This window comes from Oncorhynchus masou, chromosome 30 (assembly GCF_036934945.1).
Source record: "Oncorhynchus masou masou isolate Uvic2021 chromosome 30, UVic_Omas_1.1, whole genome shotgun sequence".
Taxonomy (NCBI): Eukaryota; Metazoa; Chordata; class Actinopteri; order Salmoniformes; family Salmonidae; genus Oncorhynchus; species Oncorhynchus masou.
The window spans coordinates 27,405,348-27,422,364 of record NC_088241.1 but is presented as its reverse complement, the minus strand read 5'-3'; the positions used below and the strand labels follow the sequence as shown (position 1 = coordinate 27,422,364).

The window sequence follows — 17,017 nt, the reverse complement described above, 5'->3', positions numbered from 1 at the left end:
TAAAGAGGGTTTTGATATTTTGGAGGTAGTCTGTCTGGGGTAGAGATCTTCTGGGCAGCCAGACTCAAGTGCTGATGGAGAGGTTGGCTTCCCATCACTTCACTGTTCATTAAAACCTCACAGGCACCATAAAAAAGTGCCCAAGGAGAGGATAGCAGTCGACAGTGACTCAATGGAAAGTGACCATTTTGGAGACCAAATAGAAAACCAAGATGATAATTTAAAAGTCTGCCTCTGAGTAGAATGCACAATGTTTATGAGGATTTGATCCCCTCGGCAATGGACTAACGTTAGTAAACATTAATTTCCATGTCAGAAATGGAGTTGAATTCATAAGGGGTAATCATAAACAGTATTTTGGCAATCTACCTTGAATATTTCTGCTGGTGCACCATACGTATTAAGTATTTTAAATGCAATCCTTTATAGAATTGCTTTTTAATGTGATCAGCAATATCTCAAGAACAATAAATCCTAGATGATTAGTAGCTCCACACATGTGCTCAATAAATGTCTAGTACACAAAATATCAAAATACTAATGTTTATGAGAAAAGATCAATTCTGGACAAAAGTCACGCACACTCGTTTGAAACAAAATTTCATGACTCTATAGCGATTTGTTCCTATTTCTTAGGTCGTCTGTTTGTTCTACATTGTTGACTACATTCTTCCGTGTTTGGTCCCAAGAAATCATAAACTTAGTGGCCTTGTGGTTATAGTGCCGCCCTGAGATTGGAATGTGGGAGTTCGATCCCTGGCCGAGTCACACCAAAGACTGTAAAAATGGGTCCCGATGCGTCTCTGCTTGGCCCTCAGGAGATCGATTGAGGATACGGCCCTGCGATAGACTAGTGTCCTGTCATATTAAGCTGCCTCACACCACAGAAGCAGGAGATAGACTCCAGCTACTTACTTTTTGCTTGCAAAATACAGAAGAAAAACCGCTAGCCACATTTACACGGATAGCTTGACTTTCACACAAAGAAAACACCAGATCACAGTGAAGCAAGGCTAGCTTATTCTCTACAAGTAGATTACTCCCGTTAAAAAACATTCACATACTTGTGCCTAGCATGCTGCCAGCATACAACCCCTTGGCCTCTGGGCATTTATGAACCTGCATTATGATTTCCATTAAGGCCTATGAAGCTCAGGAGCGGAACCAGAGATGGTGTCACACAGAGATGAAAGAGGCCCCTTGTATCGGAACCAACACTTCAAACAGTTTTACACTTCCCCTCTTCCTCTCACGGACCACCTTTAGCTGCTACTGATTCCCCAATAAAAGCAAGTACACCAACAAAAACAGAGATGGTTACTACATCTTCTAGATAGTGCAGTAGACTTAGTAGACAGCGTTGCTCGGTGTGATCTCCAATGACCCCAATAGCCAAACAAGAGATAAGTGAGAAGACGATGCCTGTCAGTTCATTGAACATTTAGCCAACATTGGAACAACTAGAATCATCTAAAACAAACATAGACCAACCAGGACAACCATCTAGAACAACCATAAAACAACCAGGACAACCATCTGGAAGAGAGCTCTACAACTCTGTTCCTGGAGAGCTTTACCATCCTGTATGTTTTCACTCAAACCCTATTCTAGCGCATCTAGTTCTAATAATTAGCTGGTTGATAAGCTGAACCAGGTTAGTTGCAACTGGGGTTGGAGCGAAAACCTAGCGGAGGGTATTTCTCCAGGAACAGGGTTGGAGAGCCCTGATCTAGAACAACTGCAACCATCTACAAACACTGTCTGCAGAAAGCAGCATGGGGGATGGTTGAAACCCATTTGGAGAGGGGGAAACTACTTAAACCTCAGGAGAAATTGGCAGAGGTGCACATTCCTCAATGTGGTGAATGTTACCAGATATTTTTGGGTAAGAATCCTGACCCAGGCCCATTTGCTAACCCAATGGACCACTTCTGGTGCTACCAAATTTTTAGACCTCCCAGCTCCCAGGCAACGTTTGTTCAAGTGTGTGTGTGTGTGTGTGTGTGTGTGTGTGTGTGTGTGTGTGTGTGTGTGTGTGTGTGTGTGTGTGTGTGTGTACGTGTGCGCATTTAATGTGGACTTGGAAGAATCTCCAAACCTAGAAACCCTCCAAAAATTGGGGACCCGCTCCGAACAGTCAACAGGCAAATCTCACACTGGGTAACGATGGACAGACCTCAAATGCTTCACACAGCTAGGTCCTTGACCACATCAGAGACCGTCACAGAAAAAATCACTTCCACTAGACAGGTCTAACCAAACAACGTCCATCTGAAAAAAATCCCACAAATTGCTCAATTATCTCCCCAATAAAAGTGTATATCATTTAAAAAAAAAACCTTCTTAAAGATCAGTCTTATGGAAGTTCAGCAGGGCTGTGTCCGACTGAAAACAGCGAGTCAAACAGAATAAGCGACTCCGTGTTTATTTAACGGATTGAGTCATAGAACAAAACACAGACCACATGTAACCTATGACATCATCTGATTAATGGATTTATAATTACCTTTGCGAGGGGTCAGGGATTGGGGAGTACGTGAAGGTAGAGAAAATACGTCATTGGAAATCTTGTGTCCACAGTAATTCGTCTGCCTTGTTGGACATGTTGACACTTGGTAACAACCAACAATTAGGACCCCACTCTGCCAAATACAAAGGGGAACGACCAACCGAAGACACAATCAGCACGCATCTATGAAGACAGTGTGAAGAACGACTGAGCTCATTTTGCTCTGGTGAGACAAACTGACGATAAACTTACCAGGTGACTGTGAAAACAAGTGAGGTGAGGAGATCTACAAACTGAAGGCATCATTTGGCTGGTGCGACATATTGAGTTATGCTCATGCCTGCTCATGCAGTAGCTCTCTGTTGGTGATTCTCAACACAGTACTGCACAGAACTAGACGTATGCTATCCAAGGGTCTCAATAATGGACAGACCAGCAGCAATCATTACAAAACGATCTGGTTTTCTAGTTCTCGACTTGATATCATCACTTGTTTGATTCAGATATCAAGGGAACTAGTTAAGCAGGCTATACTCTCCTTTCTTCATTCACTTTCCCCTTTTTTCGTCTTCACAGCTCCACACAGTGTCTCCAGCAGCTGTCCTGAGCTGTGTGCTAGTCACACATGCTAGTCATCAGTGAGTTACGCTGGGGTCAGGCGCTTCTTGAAGTCTCTGTGTCTCCAGAGAGCACTTCATCTATGCAGTGATCTCACCAGCAGACCCCTCTCTCTCTCTCTGCTCGCCTTGTTATATTTTACTTACAGTGTCACCAGTGGTAATTACGCTTAGCCGCCACATGCTACCAGTTACTTACACATAGACAAGTCGACCGAGAAGGAAGGAAAGAGTTGTACCATCATGCTACAACGGAACCGATGGAACCGGGCACGAGGTACCAATTTGAAAACGCAAAACGGTCTGTTAAAAATGGCATAATTTCTTTATGATTTAATAAAAGGCAGGCTGCCACTCTGCTAAGCCTGTGGCCTCTGTCCCTTTTTGAGCTTTGCTCCTCGGTAGACTTTGCTATTGAATTTCTTTGTGACCTCCAACCGTTACCTTAGCCTCAGCCTTCACGTGTCTGCATATGGATAAACCACAAGAGGTGGTGAAGTGCGTGTGTTGGGGGTAGTCTTTATCCCTTCACTCGGCAATGCTGCGGTAGCGCACGATGACGGTGGCGTCCTCCGGTGGGGTCGGGAAGTGATTAATGAGTTCAAGCAACCCTCCAAGTGATGCTGGTCTTCCCAACAGCAAATTAACGTGGTTGTGATCCCCCCTGGGCTACCTCCCTCAATAAATTTACCATATGTGCTCCCTCAGCCCTCAGCTCTCCTCTCCCATATCTCCTCTACCTCTTTCCCTCTCTGCTCCTGTGACGTTCCCTAGTCCACACACACCAACCACAAACTGAGTGCAAAATGTACTTCTTCATTTTAAATCCTCACAAGGGCAATAAGAAAAGACAAAGTTGAGGAACCGTCGTAAAGCTTAAGTGTGGTTCAACGAGAGAGGCTTCGCACACCTGTGAATCCTAATTCACATTTGCGTCTCTAGCCATCTATGAGTCTTGATACACAGCCTAATCTTGACCAGATGAGTTTAGCTAAACTATGAATGTAGTCAAGCTGGGCTACGTATATTCACCTTCAACCAAATTTAAATCGAAGCATAATTTGCTGCAGTCACACTACACCAGCTTCTGCCACTGCATGTGCCAAATTAATTTACACCTCTAACCCCCATCTACTGGCAAGTTAGACAGCATCTCCTCTTCCAACACCTGCCATGCTGGATAGACCGAAATCTCAAATTAAACAGGTTGTATATGTCAGCTGAAGCGTTAATTGTTGTACACAGCTGGGTTGCCTAGGTCAGACTGGGTTTTGATGATGTGTAACAATGAGGGTGTTGAGCTCAGAACCAGAGCTCACCCGGTCCTTTTCCACCATTCATTTGACATGTACCATTACAGATCCATCATCACGGCTGCTAAAATTCAGCCCAGAGATGATGGTGCTCTGAAGAGGTTTTTCCTATGGATTTCAAACTATGTTTGCTATGTCCTCTTAATGAGAATCATGTGTCCTTGTCAGTGATAGCTTAATGAAGTTGTTTTTTTTTTTCAATTCTTTTTTTTGTTGTAGCTGTTGCTTTATTACCTTGGTTTACTTACTGTTTACATAAAAACTTGACTTCACACTTGTAAGTGTTATGCTCAAGATATAGAGACAGACCGGGTTGAAAAATGTCAGAGAAAAGATTTGCACATGTTTGTTTAAGAATGTGACTTGCTGGTGAGTAGCAGCACAGTCTGGCCTGTGGGGAGAGTGTGAATATGGGCCTCCTGAGGAACACTCTCTTTCCCTCTCTTTCCAGCTCCCAGAGATTTCATCACCGCCTGGAGAAATGTCATGACTCGTATTCCACGTGGCGCATGCAGCGGAGGGGAGAGAAGACTGGTGGCGGGGGAGAAGGGAGGGCAGCTCAGGTTTCCCCCATTTTCGCGCTCCCTCTCTCAAGTGCTGACAGTCAGTCACACGGCGAGACTTCGCTGTACCCAATTCAAACACTCATCCCAAGTTCTCTCTCTCCCCCCATACTGTCTTCATTATCCCCTTCCTCCTCCTCTTTCTCCAGTGCCTCATAGTCATAGAGTGTGCATATATCTACATGTGAATTGTTAATGTATTGGGTTTCCCTGGTTCCAAATGGCACTTCTTTATACAAGCGACAAAGGGGCAATATTCCTCAAAGTGTGTATTTAAGCGTATTCCCCAATGTCATGTAATCAAGGGCAACGTTTCAAGTCCTGGCCCATGTCTAGACCAGCAAAGTCCAAATTCCAAATAAAAGGACGACTTGTTACCAAAATGTCTAGGCATTACGTTTTAGCCCAGGTACAGGGTATTACATTTGGGCAGAGTGATGTGTAGATGATTTCAGTCTCCCCCTGATATAAAGGCTGGCAACCAGTGTTTTGCCTCGTAAATTTGGCGGCTACTGGTCCTCACCTCAAACTAGTGAAAATGCAGTCATTTAGTCCAATTCTTTCCAGTTGCTGTTCAATGGTAATTAGTGGTTGCCCAATATACCAAGGCTATGAGTAAGGGAAGCCCCTCGGAGGCCTAAAACACAGTTTCATGGGAGCCTAATGGGAGCCTAACTGCTCCTCGGGGCACAGATGAACAGCCATGACTGCCTCTTGTAGAGCAGTACATGGTCGTGTTCAGTAGGGGCAAAACGAAATAACGCTCTCGAAGTGAAATGAAACAGGGAGGCACTATCAGAACTTGTCCAATAAGAAATGCTAATTTTCATATGTGTTGCGAAACGTTTCACTACGGTGTTCGTCAATCAACAGAATCCGGGAGTCTGCACGGAAGAACAAAAGGCATCTTTCATGTTTTAAACAAGAGGCGGCACCAGATTTAAAACACAATAAATGACAGTCTTCGCAGCGAACGTACATTTACTGTAGCTGTTGCCGAAGACGTTACACAGCCAGCATAGATGTCAAGGTGAAACGGCACATGTTCAACCAGCAGCACATATGCTAAGGTTCTTCATGTCATTCTAGATATACTCTATCCATATGTAGTACTTACTATAACACTGTGTGATGGGTCTAATATTCTACAGGTGTCGTCTAACACTGTGTGCCCTGTGCGCAGCTACGTGTTTCCGGTGGTTTCCTGCCTCAATGTATACCTGAATGAAATTCCCCGAGAGGGTCACGTCCCAGGTCGCTACCCCTCAATGCAAATATAATTCCATGTAATTCCACTTTGGCAATCATTCAATTCCATCATAATATCGGTTTCTTTGAAGAAAAAAAAACATCCATCATGACGTGGTGGTCTTTGGTGTAAAGGAAGGTAGAAGATCAGGTTTGGATTTTTCCTGAGCATGCCTTTAGAAACCATGTTGTAGACGTTGGACATAACTGTGGTGAGAGGAGGGGAGCCTGGTGAATCATCAGGGGGAGAAATTGGAGGCTAGTTGGGGTAGAGCAGAGGACCCTCCATCCCGTTAATGGGCGCTGTGGTCTGCAGCCAGTAAGTAAAGTGGAAAAGTGGCCGCGGGGGTCAGGACGTGGTACATCACCATGAGAAGGGGCTGAGAGGCCTGTGGGAGGAGGTCTGCACTGTAGCGATCTCCAAAAACAAATGATGGAATATCTGATCGAGGAGCCAGAAAGCAAACCGGTGGGGTGTGAGGGGATACGGACAGCAGAGTGCAGTCAGTGTACCCCGTAATCCGGAGGTTACCGCGAGTGTGCGGCAGTGGGCCTCGGGGCCTCCCCAGATTTACGTCTTCATCCTGCCAAGAGGGGCTGGTGGAGAGCCGTATGGTGGAGGAGACGGAGCAAGGAGCTGGGGATGATGTCACTGTTACAAAGGGACGGTTCCTGAACAAAGGGGAGCCTGTGTGCTTGGATTAGAAAAACACCTCCGTTCATTAAGTAGGAGCAACAGGAGGACTTCCGTGATAGCAAATTGAGCGGTCATGAAGACAGAAACAGTGGCGTTGTAAAGGTAGCAAACATTGTTTTGAGTAACTGCTTTTCAGTCAGGTGTTTGTCAGTCAGTGCTCTTGGGGTCATAGCGTGTACTGCAACGCTTCATTGACTGATAGGTTAGATACACGGTGTCTCGTCATGTTTTTCAACATGTTATTTTTAAACTGTTGCGCACAGCAATGGGATATGTCACAATCACTCATAGGTGTTGTGCCTGTCCAACCCTGAGCCAAAACCCCAGTGCTGGTGTTTAGCCAGCATTGGAAATGTCGGTGTGGGAGAGAGGTTTGAGGAATGAGTGGCTCACGAGGAGCAACATCGGCAGTGATGCGGAGGCCCACTGGGCCAGGATGGTGGTGGGGGAGGAGGCATCGGATGGGCTCTGGGACTAGTCTCACCTCACCCTACCCCTCTTCCTCTCCCTCCACCCAGCCCCAGGGCCACCCGGGCCCTAATCAGCAGGAAGCAGAGTCTCTCTGGGGGTAACACAGCCGAGACCCAGCTGCCTGCCTGCCTGGTGACTCCCTGTGCCCTCCCTCTCTCCCTCTTTCCTCTGCGCCGCTCCCTACGCCTCCCTCTGCCCTCCCTACACCCTTCCACCGCCTCACTCTCTCCGTCTGCCCTCATCACATCTGTCTCTGCATGTGCTCGCTCTCCCTCCATCTCCCTCTATTCCTGTCTTCCTTCTCCCCCTCCCACATCACTAAACACTCACCCATTCTCCATGATTGCACCACCCACCGATCGCCTGCCGCTCATAACAACAGGGCACCCCAGGGACTACAACATGCCCTATCACCCCTATCCAGCCTCCCTGGGGACTGCACAGGATGAGTGAAGAAAGAGAGAGAGAAAGAAAGAAAGAAAGAACGAGATATGTGCCCCCACATCCTACACACGGGGAAAGACATGATGAAATTCTGTCTTCATTTTGCTAATGTTGTGTGTGTGTATCAAGTATTTACCTGACCTTCTGCATTAATCGTGCTCTGCCAACAAACCTCCAGTCAGAGGCTTGAATCTTGTGAAATTCCCCAGATTCTAATTCTCTCCAAATGTAATATTAGAGGTGTTGAATCACCTCCAATATCATTGTTCCATAAAAGTAAAAGTAAAAAACAAATGTGAGTGGGTGAGAATATGTGTGTCACTAGAGCAGCTGTCATTATGTTTATCTGAACCATTGCAATATTACCACCATAGGCTGACACACAGCTGTTGACACCTCTTTAATAAAACACATTTTTAATCGAGTACTCTACACTGAATTTTTTTTGGACCCCAGCACCCCAGTGATATTGGCTCTTTCAATGAATCTTTCCTCGATTCCTCACATACTCTCTCTTTTCCTCCTCCACAAAAGGCATTGGAGTAGAAGACCTGAGGGGAGGGACCTTGGACCTTCTCCAATACAGCTGAGAAGGAGGCGAGGAGATAAGGTTCTGAGGAATCAAAAACGGGCCTCGGGGAAAAAAGGGCCTCGATGCTTGATGCTCTCAGTAGACATTCGTCAGGGTTTATGCAGGCGTGTAGTGTGTTGGAGTTCCTTTTCAATTCACTTCACTGAAGTATCCGTGTCGTAAGACAGCAACTCACCATTACCATCACCCACCTGTGAAAAGTTTCCCCCACGTACACACACACAGGATGCTAATTCCCTACTCCTGACTCACTCCTTAGACCCCCTTAAAGACTGACATACAGGCCGAGTCACAAAGTGGTATAAACTAAACTAAATGTAAATCATGTTCAGTTTCACCTGCCAAAACACTGAACGTTGGTCAAAGTCTCTCAGTGCAACAGAGAAGAATGTCAACAGTGCACTTGTATGTCGTTACACAAAGGGTTTTAATGAAGGGGGTGTAATGACTTTAAATTTAGAGAGAGAAACTGAAACTTGACAGGCTATGTCTACGACACCTTGTTGGGCGCAACAGCTGTTGTCAGACTTGAAACTCAGCACGTTAAGTTGGGTTGAAAAGATCTATTTGGAAAATGGGGTGCAGTGCAAACAACACATGTTGAGTGTTTTGGAGAGAAGTAGGAACCATCAAGCTGGACCAAGAGAAGAGGGTTTGCTCAGCCCTTCTAATAGGCAATGTGCTACGCTATACTGTATTTGCTATGTTTTTATATATAAGATATGTGTTGTTATATTTATTCACAGTACATAGATAATGAGACACACAACCCCCCCCCATTCACACACTACTGTCTTAGTAGCTTACCAGGGTCCCCATCTTGAGTAAATCAGCGTGACGGCCTTAGAGAGAAAGGAGCTCTGTGTTGGGCCCCTGTGGTGAGAGTGACGTGAGCTCTAGAAGCATTGCCAAGCACAATACCGAGAGGTGATGGTCCTGCTCCATGCTAATTGTGTCAATATGTGCAACTGCCAGCCACAGTGACCTCTTACTGCAGTAGGTTGGCTCCCGGCTTCAAGGGACATTAATAATAGAGAACACACGCACGGATGTATGCACGCACTGGTGCACACATACACACCTACACACACACACACACATTATTGAGAAAGGTACCTGTACGACTGGATGACCTCCGGATGGAGCTTTGACTGCCCCGCGGCTGCCCTCTGTCTCGTAGTGGGCACGGTGGTGGGACTTGGGCTGCACCTCGATCTGCAGACTGTACGGGCCAGAGCAAGATGGCAGCTGCCAATCCAGGGCGGGCAGGGAGCTAGAGGAAGAGAGACCGTGCTTGGTATTGTGTGGAACATATAGATAGTATTTATAATATAATAATATAAATAAGAATCTACAGAATAGCTTGGTCCCAGCTGTATGAGCCGTAGCCAACTCTTCTATAGACATCATGCAATACATGGAAACATATGCATGGCATGACAATGAACGAAACCAGAAAGGAGTTGGATAAAACACAAACAGACAGGGCCACCAGGCTACCTACAAGCATGCACGCATGCACAAAGACAGATCCATTTCACTTAAGTCCAGATCTCTGTTTCCCTTGTTAAATAATGTCCTGATCCTTTCCATTTCATCATTGGCTCTAATCGAATCAATTGAAGTCCTAGCCTGACGTATGTAATTCCTAAAGCCTGGGCAATAACGGCTCTTTTGATGAAAACTAAATGAAACGAAATGAAAAAAAGTATGTGGTCTGGTTAGTCTGCTGTGTGTGTTTTTTTTTATATTGCTGTGACAGGTGTCGATAAGCGGACTCTTAGAAAAAAAGGGTTCCAAAAGGGTTCTTCGGCTGTCCCCATAGGAGAACCCAATTTGGTTCCAGGTAGAACCATTTTGGGATCCCATGTTCCAACAAAGGGTTCTCCTATGGGGACAGCCAAAGACCCCTTTCAGGTTTTAGATAGCATATTTTTTCCTAAGTGTGTGGCATTTCAGCAGCACAATGATACAACATGCCAAAAGGCTTAACATAGATAACCTAAGTGCATTGATGGTATCAATAATAGAAGTAGAGCTATCATCAAAAATCATTGAATCCCACACAGTCCTTTATTTTTAAATAAACAAACTCACCAAGTAACCAGACAACTGTCTGACAACCCGAAAGACCATGGTATCTCAGAAAGTGTCACAGCTGGCTACTCATAATATCATTGTTCAGATGTCGCCAGGGAATTAGCCTATCTTCCCATGTGAAGACCGCAGAGATATTGAACCAAAACAAACATTTGCGAGACAATATTTCACTGCGCCGGATGCCTGTGAAGCATAAAACCCCTGACCTAAAGGCTGGCCATGAAAAGCAATCTCTGGCATCCTCTTGGAACTTTCAGGGTGTTTGTTGACCTAAAACTAACTGATTTCCCCCCTCTCAGGCTTTATCTGCTCTGGCCTAACATTACATCATGTTTAGTGGCCAAAGAAGAGAGGGGGCACATGACAGCACAGGGAAGCCGGTTGTGTGATTACCCCACCAACTGTTTCCTTGAGCAAGCTTGTCACCATCACTTCCTGTCTCTGCATTATCTTAATCAAACATTTGATTTCCAACAGGAAAGTGTGCCAGGGCAGGAAAGAGAAAACAGAGAAAGGGTCGCCGTGAACTGAAAAGGTTGCCTTGTTAAGAAGGGAGTCTGTCTGTGTGTGTGTGTGTATGTGTGTGTATGTCTATCCGTGTGTATTGTTTGTGCGGGGGTTTCTATGGTAACAGGGCACATGTGCTACACTACTCCTCCCTGCGAAATATGATTTACGAAATGTTTTGTTTCTTCAAAGAGAAGCCCTCTTGGACGCGATACAGCGACTACGTTTCGACTGCTGCCTTTCTCTGCGGTCTATGAAGACTAAAACAATTTGGCACTTGCAATAAATAAACATGTCTATATTTGGAAAAAGACAAGACAAAACCTGGGATGGCAAAATAAGCGGTGCAAGTGGAGGAACTGTTTTTCGTGTGGTGTGGATGTTAGTCCATAAATCTTTTGTAATAAGTCAACAGCTCCATGAGCGTCATTGTCTTTTTCAAGGCCTATTAACGCTTAACAATGCTGCCTTATGTTCTAAGTGAATTCCCTGCCGACGTCAAAATTACTTTGTTTTAAACTATTGACAATAAATGATTATACAGTACAATTAATTGACCCAAGCTTTCCCAGTCCATCAATATTTTATTTCCACCTACCTGAGGTAGGGCTTTGGCTTGGACCAGGAGTAGGGGTGCTGGGGCACGTCTAGGAAGCCTCCACAGTAGCTCTCCTTCTTGAAAGGCAGGCGGGAGATGTAGTCCTCCTGGAGGAGCTCACTCCCAAGGCCCATCTCCTCTCCTCCCGGCTCCGTCTTCAGGCTCATGGTGGGGCTGTGGTCTAGGTTGGTCTTGCGGGCCTTGACGGGAACACCCTCGCCCATGTCGACCAGTCCGTCGGTGGTGAGGGCGTTGATGGCTGCCACGATGGCAGAGTTGGTGTACTGGTTGGTGTTGGTCAGCCAGCTATCGTCTGTGACACTGACCCTGGGCGAGCCGCGCGGGGAAGGCGTGGACGACTGGTTGGGCGAGTAGGTTGGCTGTCTGTAGGTGGTGCCGTTGAAGCTGTATTTTCTCTTCCCCACGCCAACACTGCCACCTCCTCCGCTGCAAGCCGGGGAGTTGGGCCTGGAGCTTCCACAGGGCCCCTGTCCCACCCAGCCCTCTTCGGCTTGGGCCCCGATCAAGGGGGAGGTGGATGGCGAGTGGCGGGGGGAGGTCGAGGGGGGGCCGAGAGGAGCGTGTGGGCAGGAGAGGAGAGAGGACGAGCCTTTCGGAGAGACACAAGGAGACTGCCATGGCGAGTTCTGGGATGAGTTGTCATAGTTGTAAAAGCCCGACTCGTAGGACGACGCATCCGAGTTGCAGCTACGTGATGACACGCTGCTGGCCGGGCTGAGGCAACTGGGGTCGCGGTAGCCATCGCCGTTTGGCAGCGTCAGGGTCACAATGGAGTTGACCCCCCGCTTGTGGTGGACGATGTGGTCCATGCTGCTGCTCTCCTCCACCTCCTCCTCAGGGTACTGGTGGTAGGCTGTGATCTCGATGCGAGGACTCTCCAGGGCCGGGGCCCCGTTAGGCCTCAGGCCGTGGGACATGTAGTAGCCCTGGGCTGGGTTGTGGTTGTTGTGATCGTGGAGACCGTAGCCTGTCTGGTGGCAGGAGGACACGGAGATAATGGGGCTGGACTGCAGCGTGTGGTACTGGGTGGCCAGACAGGGATTTCCCATGCCCAGTGGCAGGGACAGGCTGACGTTTGGAGTGTAGCTATATGCATCTGGAAAATACAAACACACAAGGGCACTGTAAATATAGGCCACCATCCAAGACATCACAGTATTTTTCATTATATTTTTGATTTTTTTTTTACTTTAGGTCACCTATGCATTCATAACGCCTTTATAAAAGCTATATTACAGGTATACAACATAGCAGGCTAGCAGATACCCATAGATACCCATGCTAGTTAGCATTAGCTCTCAAAAGTACCTCTAACTTCCTTCATACTGGACACAGAGACATAAACATGGTATCCACGAGTTGACCTGACTCTGGGGGAGTAGATAATGGGCTGCATTGCCGAAAATCCCAAAATGATCCCTTAAACCCTACGTCTATTGAACTGATCAAGGTCCAATGAAATGTGTGAGATATCAGCAGATTGTTAACAGTCCGTCTGGAGCTGTGCAGAGATCCACGGTGTGCTCTCTAGACTATAGGACCTCCTCCAGCGAAGCAGTGATGGAGACCTTATTTGATTGATGGCTTCACTCACTGAGTGAATTAGGGCTCGCCCATGTTGAACGCTAACAGCACTCTGCTTTGCTTTGAGCTCGTGATTAAGTCAGAGAGTTTACAGCTGCTGAGGCATCACACACATACAGAATACATGCTCAGAAACAAATGGTTGGACACACACACACACACACACACACACACACACACACACAGGTACATACACACATTATCTGCCACACAACACACACACACACACACAAACAAACACAGAAACATTTACTTTAACAATTCACACAATTGTTACAATATAATGATTTCTGTCTGATAAGGGTAATTTTATTTTACAATCTCAAATGCATACCAACTAAATGTTGTGCAGTGTACTAGAGTAAGGCAATCCCCTTCCAGCTTGTGTGCTATATTTGTTAACCACAACGCTACGCTAACAGCACGTCACATGAAATGATGAACCTGTCATGCACCACAGAATACGTGGGTAGACTGTCTAAAATTAGTTCACGACAGACTATTTCCAGAAATAGTGGCAGGTCAAATTCTAATTGTATTTAGTAGTTCATAAAGTTTTTTTAGTTTTTTTTTTGCTCAATGAAGCAAGTAACAGTAGTATGAAACGTTATAGGCACACAAACTTACATTAAAGCACATTATGGTGGAGAAAGCAAAGGAAGGGAATGCAAATGTGAAATGTTCTTAGCAAAAGGGCCAAAGGGCACGAACAAAGCTCGCAATAATAAGGGAAGCAAACATAACTACATTATTAGATTTTCTAATATGTGTAATCGTAATAAATTACAAGCCTAAATGCCTCTACGTACATGATTCTGCGAAGCAAGATAGGACAACAAAACGTGTATTGTTCTATACTTATTATGGTCTAAGTAGCCTATGTATTATTAATTACACACCAGAAACATGAAAAAAAAAATGGGAATAAGTCAGCTCTGACAAACAGATGAAGATAATCACACTAGGCTCAACAGCATAAGGTAAAACATACACACAGAGCAAAATAAATCACCAAAACCGTTTGAGCAACCACAAGTTCAGGGACAGACACCAGCCCCTATCCAGAGATCCGTCACCACCCACCTCTGTCAGGCCTGTGGCCACACTCTCCCCCTTGGCTGTACTCAAACAAAAAGTTGAAGTCAAACTCCGGTTCTTCACGAAGGGAGCTCATCTTAGCCTCAGCTTAAGGGTGATGAGAACAGCCTCCAACACCTCAGCTCTAACTGTTGTCTGTCTGTCTCTGTCTGTCTGTCTGTCTGTGCCTCAGCACACTCTCTGTTTCTAACACATGAGCTACATCCACCCACACACATCGGGACTTTCACTCATTTGTGTTATCGCTGCCGATCTTGAGCTTTGTATTTCCAGGTTGCGTCTGCTGAACACTGAACTAACAAAGTGACAGATAGCAAATCGAGGGTGAGAGCTCTATGGGATAATGGTATCTAAAAATCCAAGGAAAACAATCACTGACGCTCTGTTTCGGTGACTTGCTTTCAGGAATTTCTTATGACAGTAAGTAATCACATCTGCAGAATCATGGCACTATTAACACTGTATAAACTGTGTTTGCAGTTTAAAGTGACTCACATGGCTTGCTTTTCTCTCTCGTCACCATATTCCAAAATGTTTTCACTCTGGTTTTGTTATTACCATCCATAAATCCTTTCCCCCAGAATATGGGACCAAGTCAATCTGCATGTCTCCAAATACAATCTGCTTTCATTCACACAGATGGTGGGGCTCTGCTCGGCCCAGACAGAGTGAACCTCAGGAAGAGCTAGGTGGTCACAGATAAAGTCCTCTGTAGGCTCAGAAAATCAGCGGCTTCGTGGCTTGCAGTCAGTTATCACGAGCACCTTTTTTTGTGTGGCTAAGTCACCGTAGAGAGAGGGGCTGCGTGTGTGTGTGTGTGTGTGGGCATGGTGGTACAGGCTACTATACAGGGTCACAGGGAAAGGAGTCTGACTCTATGTCTGCAATACTGCAGTTGTCAGCAGACTGGTGAAGCAGAGTGGTTATGCATATACCATAGCCAAGCAAGCTACACATAGAAACACACACACACGCACATGCACACGCATCACGCACATGTGTCTGCTATTAATTATGAGTCTTAGGAGGGACTAAAATGAATAAATAACACAGCCCCCACCCGTCCACATCTCGAAACCTCAAAGACAAATTAAATCCCCAAACCACAAAAAGTCCATGACATCAGCACTGGAATAGCCTCAGCTACTTCCTGAATTAAGTGTCATGGCAGATAGAGCACCGTCAGTGAAGTGGATGGTCCAAGTATGTGTGCATGCATGATGTAGATGTGTCAAGGTGGTAAAGCACAACCATGAAAATATACAGGAATATTTTCAATCAACATGGTCAAATAAATAGAGCAAAATGTGGGCTGTGAATGATTGATTATTGACAATAAGGGCATTGTGAAGCCTGAGGGGAAAAAACATACAAATGAGTGTATCTTACCAAAAACAGCGTTCCCTGCACTCAAATGTCGCCTACACATTGCTATAAAAGTGTTACTCGCGCACTTCGGGCTCTGGTTATCATATGGATGCCCCTCACCGCGTCAGGTATAGCGCGATACGCACAGCATCAATTGCGCACTTAGGAGACTCCTGTATTGAAAACACCGACACCGATTGGTAGCTGAAGAAACCTTCCCAGACGGTTGCAACTACTGTAGTGTATACCTTCGTAATAATAAGCATGATTTCATTGATAGCAACTCACGATTTGAGAATCATTACAGTAAACATGACACAAGCACTCCAGTCAGATAATAACATTTGAACATTGCCACGTCAAATTAACGGAAAATATAGGCTAGACAGTGAAGCCGGTTACCTTCTTCTGCAGACTTCATCTCGGTAGCGAGAGAGTTGAGAAACTGCAATCCTCGTTCCTTTCCCAAAGCCGCTGGGAGGACTGGTCCAAAGTTGAATTTGGAGCTGAGTCTCAAACAGCTGATATCCTGCATTCAACTTGCGCTTGGTCTACTTTTGTGGTGGTGACGGTTGACAATAATATCACAGGCAGTATCATATGTGAACTGCAAGAAAAAAACGATTTCAGGCTGTAGAAATGTGCATTAATCAAAACAAAAATAAACGCATTATTTGTCAATAAAAAAGTAAACTCGAATGCTGATTTGAGATTAATTCAAACACTTTCATCTACGTGACAGCACTCCAATAGAAACTGAGATGGAAAAGAGAGTAGAGTATGCGAAAGGGTTATCTTCACAGCACTTCTCACACACTCGGGGTTGGTCTGATGGTTAGATGAGTTGTGCTGTCGTTTTGTTATGCTTTAGCCTAATTAAGATTTCCTGAGACTCATGGTAGCTGAGACACAGGGCTTGTCAGAAGGGGCTGGCTCCATCCCTTTTAAAGCAGGAAAACACCTCCTGTTCAGCGCGCCGCCCCTCTAGGAATGACGTTATCGCTGCCTACAAGCTCCTTTCTGGAGTACTGACGGTGCTTGATCGAGTCCGCCAAGAGATTCCATTGTTGTATACGCGGGAGGGAGTCGGGAGGTGTTTTGAAAATCCTCGACTATTTATTTGTGTCTTACATTGCTCACCTTTCAGGTCAGTTTGGGCAGTTTGAATGCAGATAGCCTAGTTCAGGAGTATTCAACCGGGGGTCCGAGGCCCCCTAGAGGTCCGCTGATGCACTGCAAGGGGTCCGCAAAAATATAAAAACAAAAGAAAATGGAACAAATCTTTTT

The 17,017-nt window shown here is 45.7% G+C and overlaps 1 protein-coding gene across 1 annotated transcript in view; it reads right to left on the bottom strand.

Annotated features, from left to right (window-relative positions):
• Positions 1–16,638, bottom strand: part of LOC135522463 (nuclear factor of activated T-cells, cytoplasmic 1-like) — a 64,398-nt gene extending 47,760 nt beyond the window's left edge. Inside the window, exons 1-3 of the mRNA XM_064948741.1 lie at positions 16,133–16,638; positions 11,660–12,776; positions 9,571–9,727 (exon numbers count right to left, since the gene is read on the bottom strand). Coding sequence (XP_064804813.1) covers positions 9,571–9,727; positions 11,660–12,776; positions 16,133–16,265 — 1,407 coding nt within the window. The 5' untranslated portion in view covers positions 16,266–16,638. The remainder of the gene's footprint in view (positions 1–9,570; positions 9,728–11,659; positions 12,777–16,132) is intronic.
• Positions 16,639–17,017: the final 379 nt, after the last annotated feature.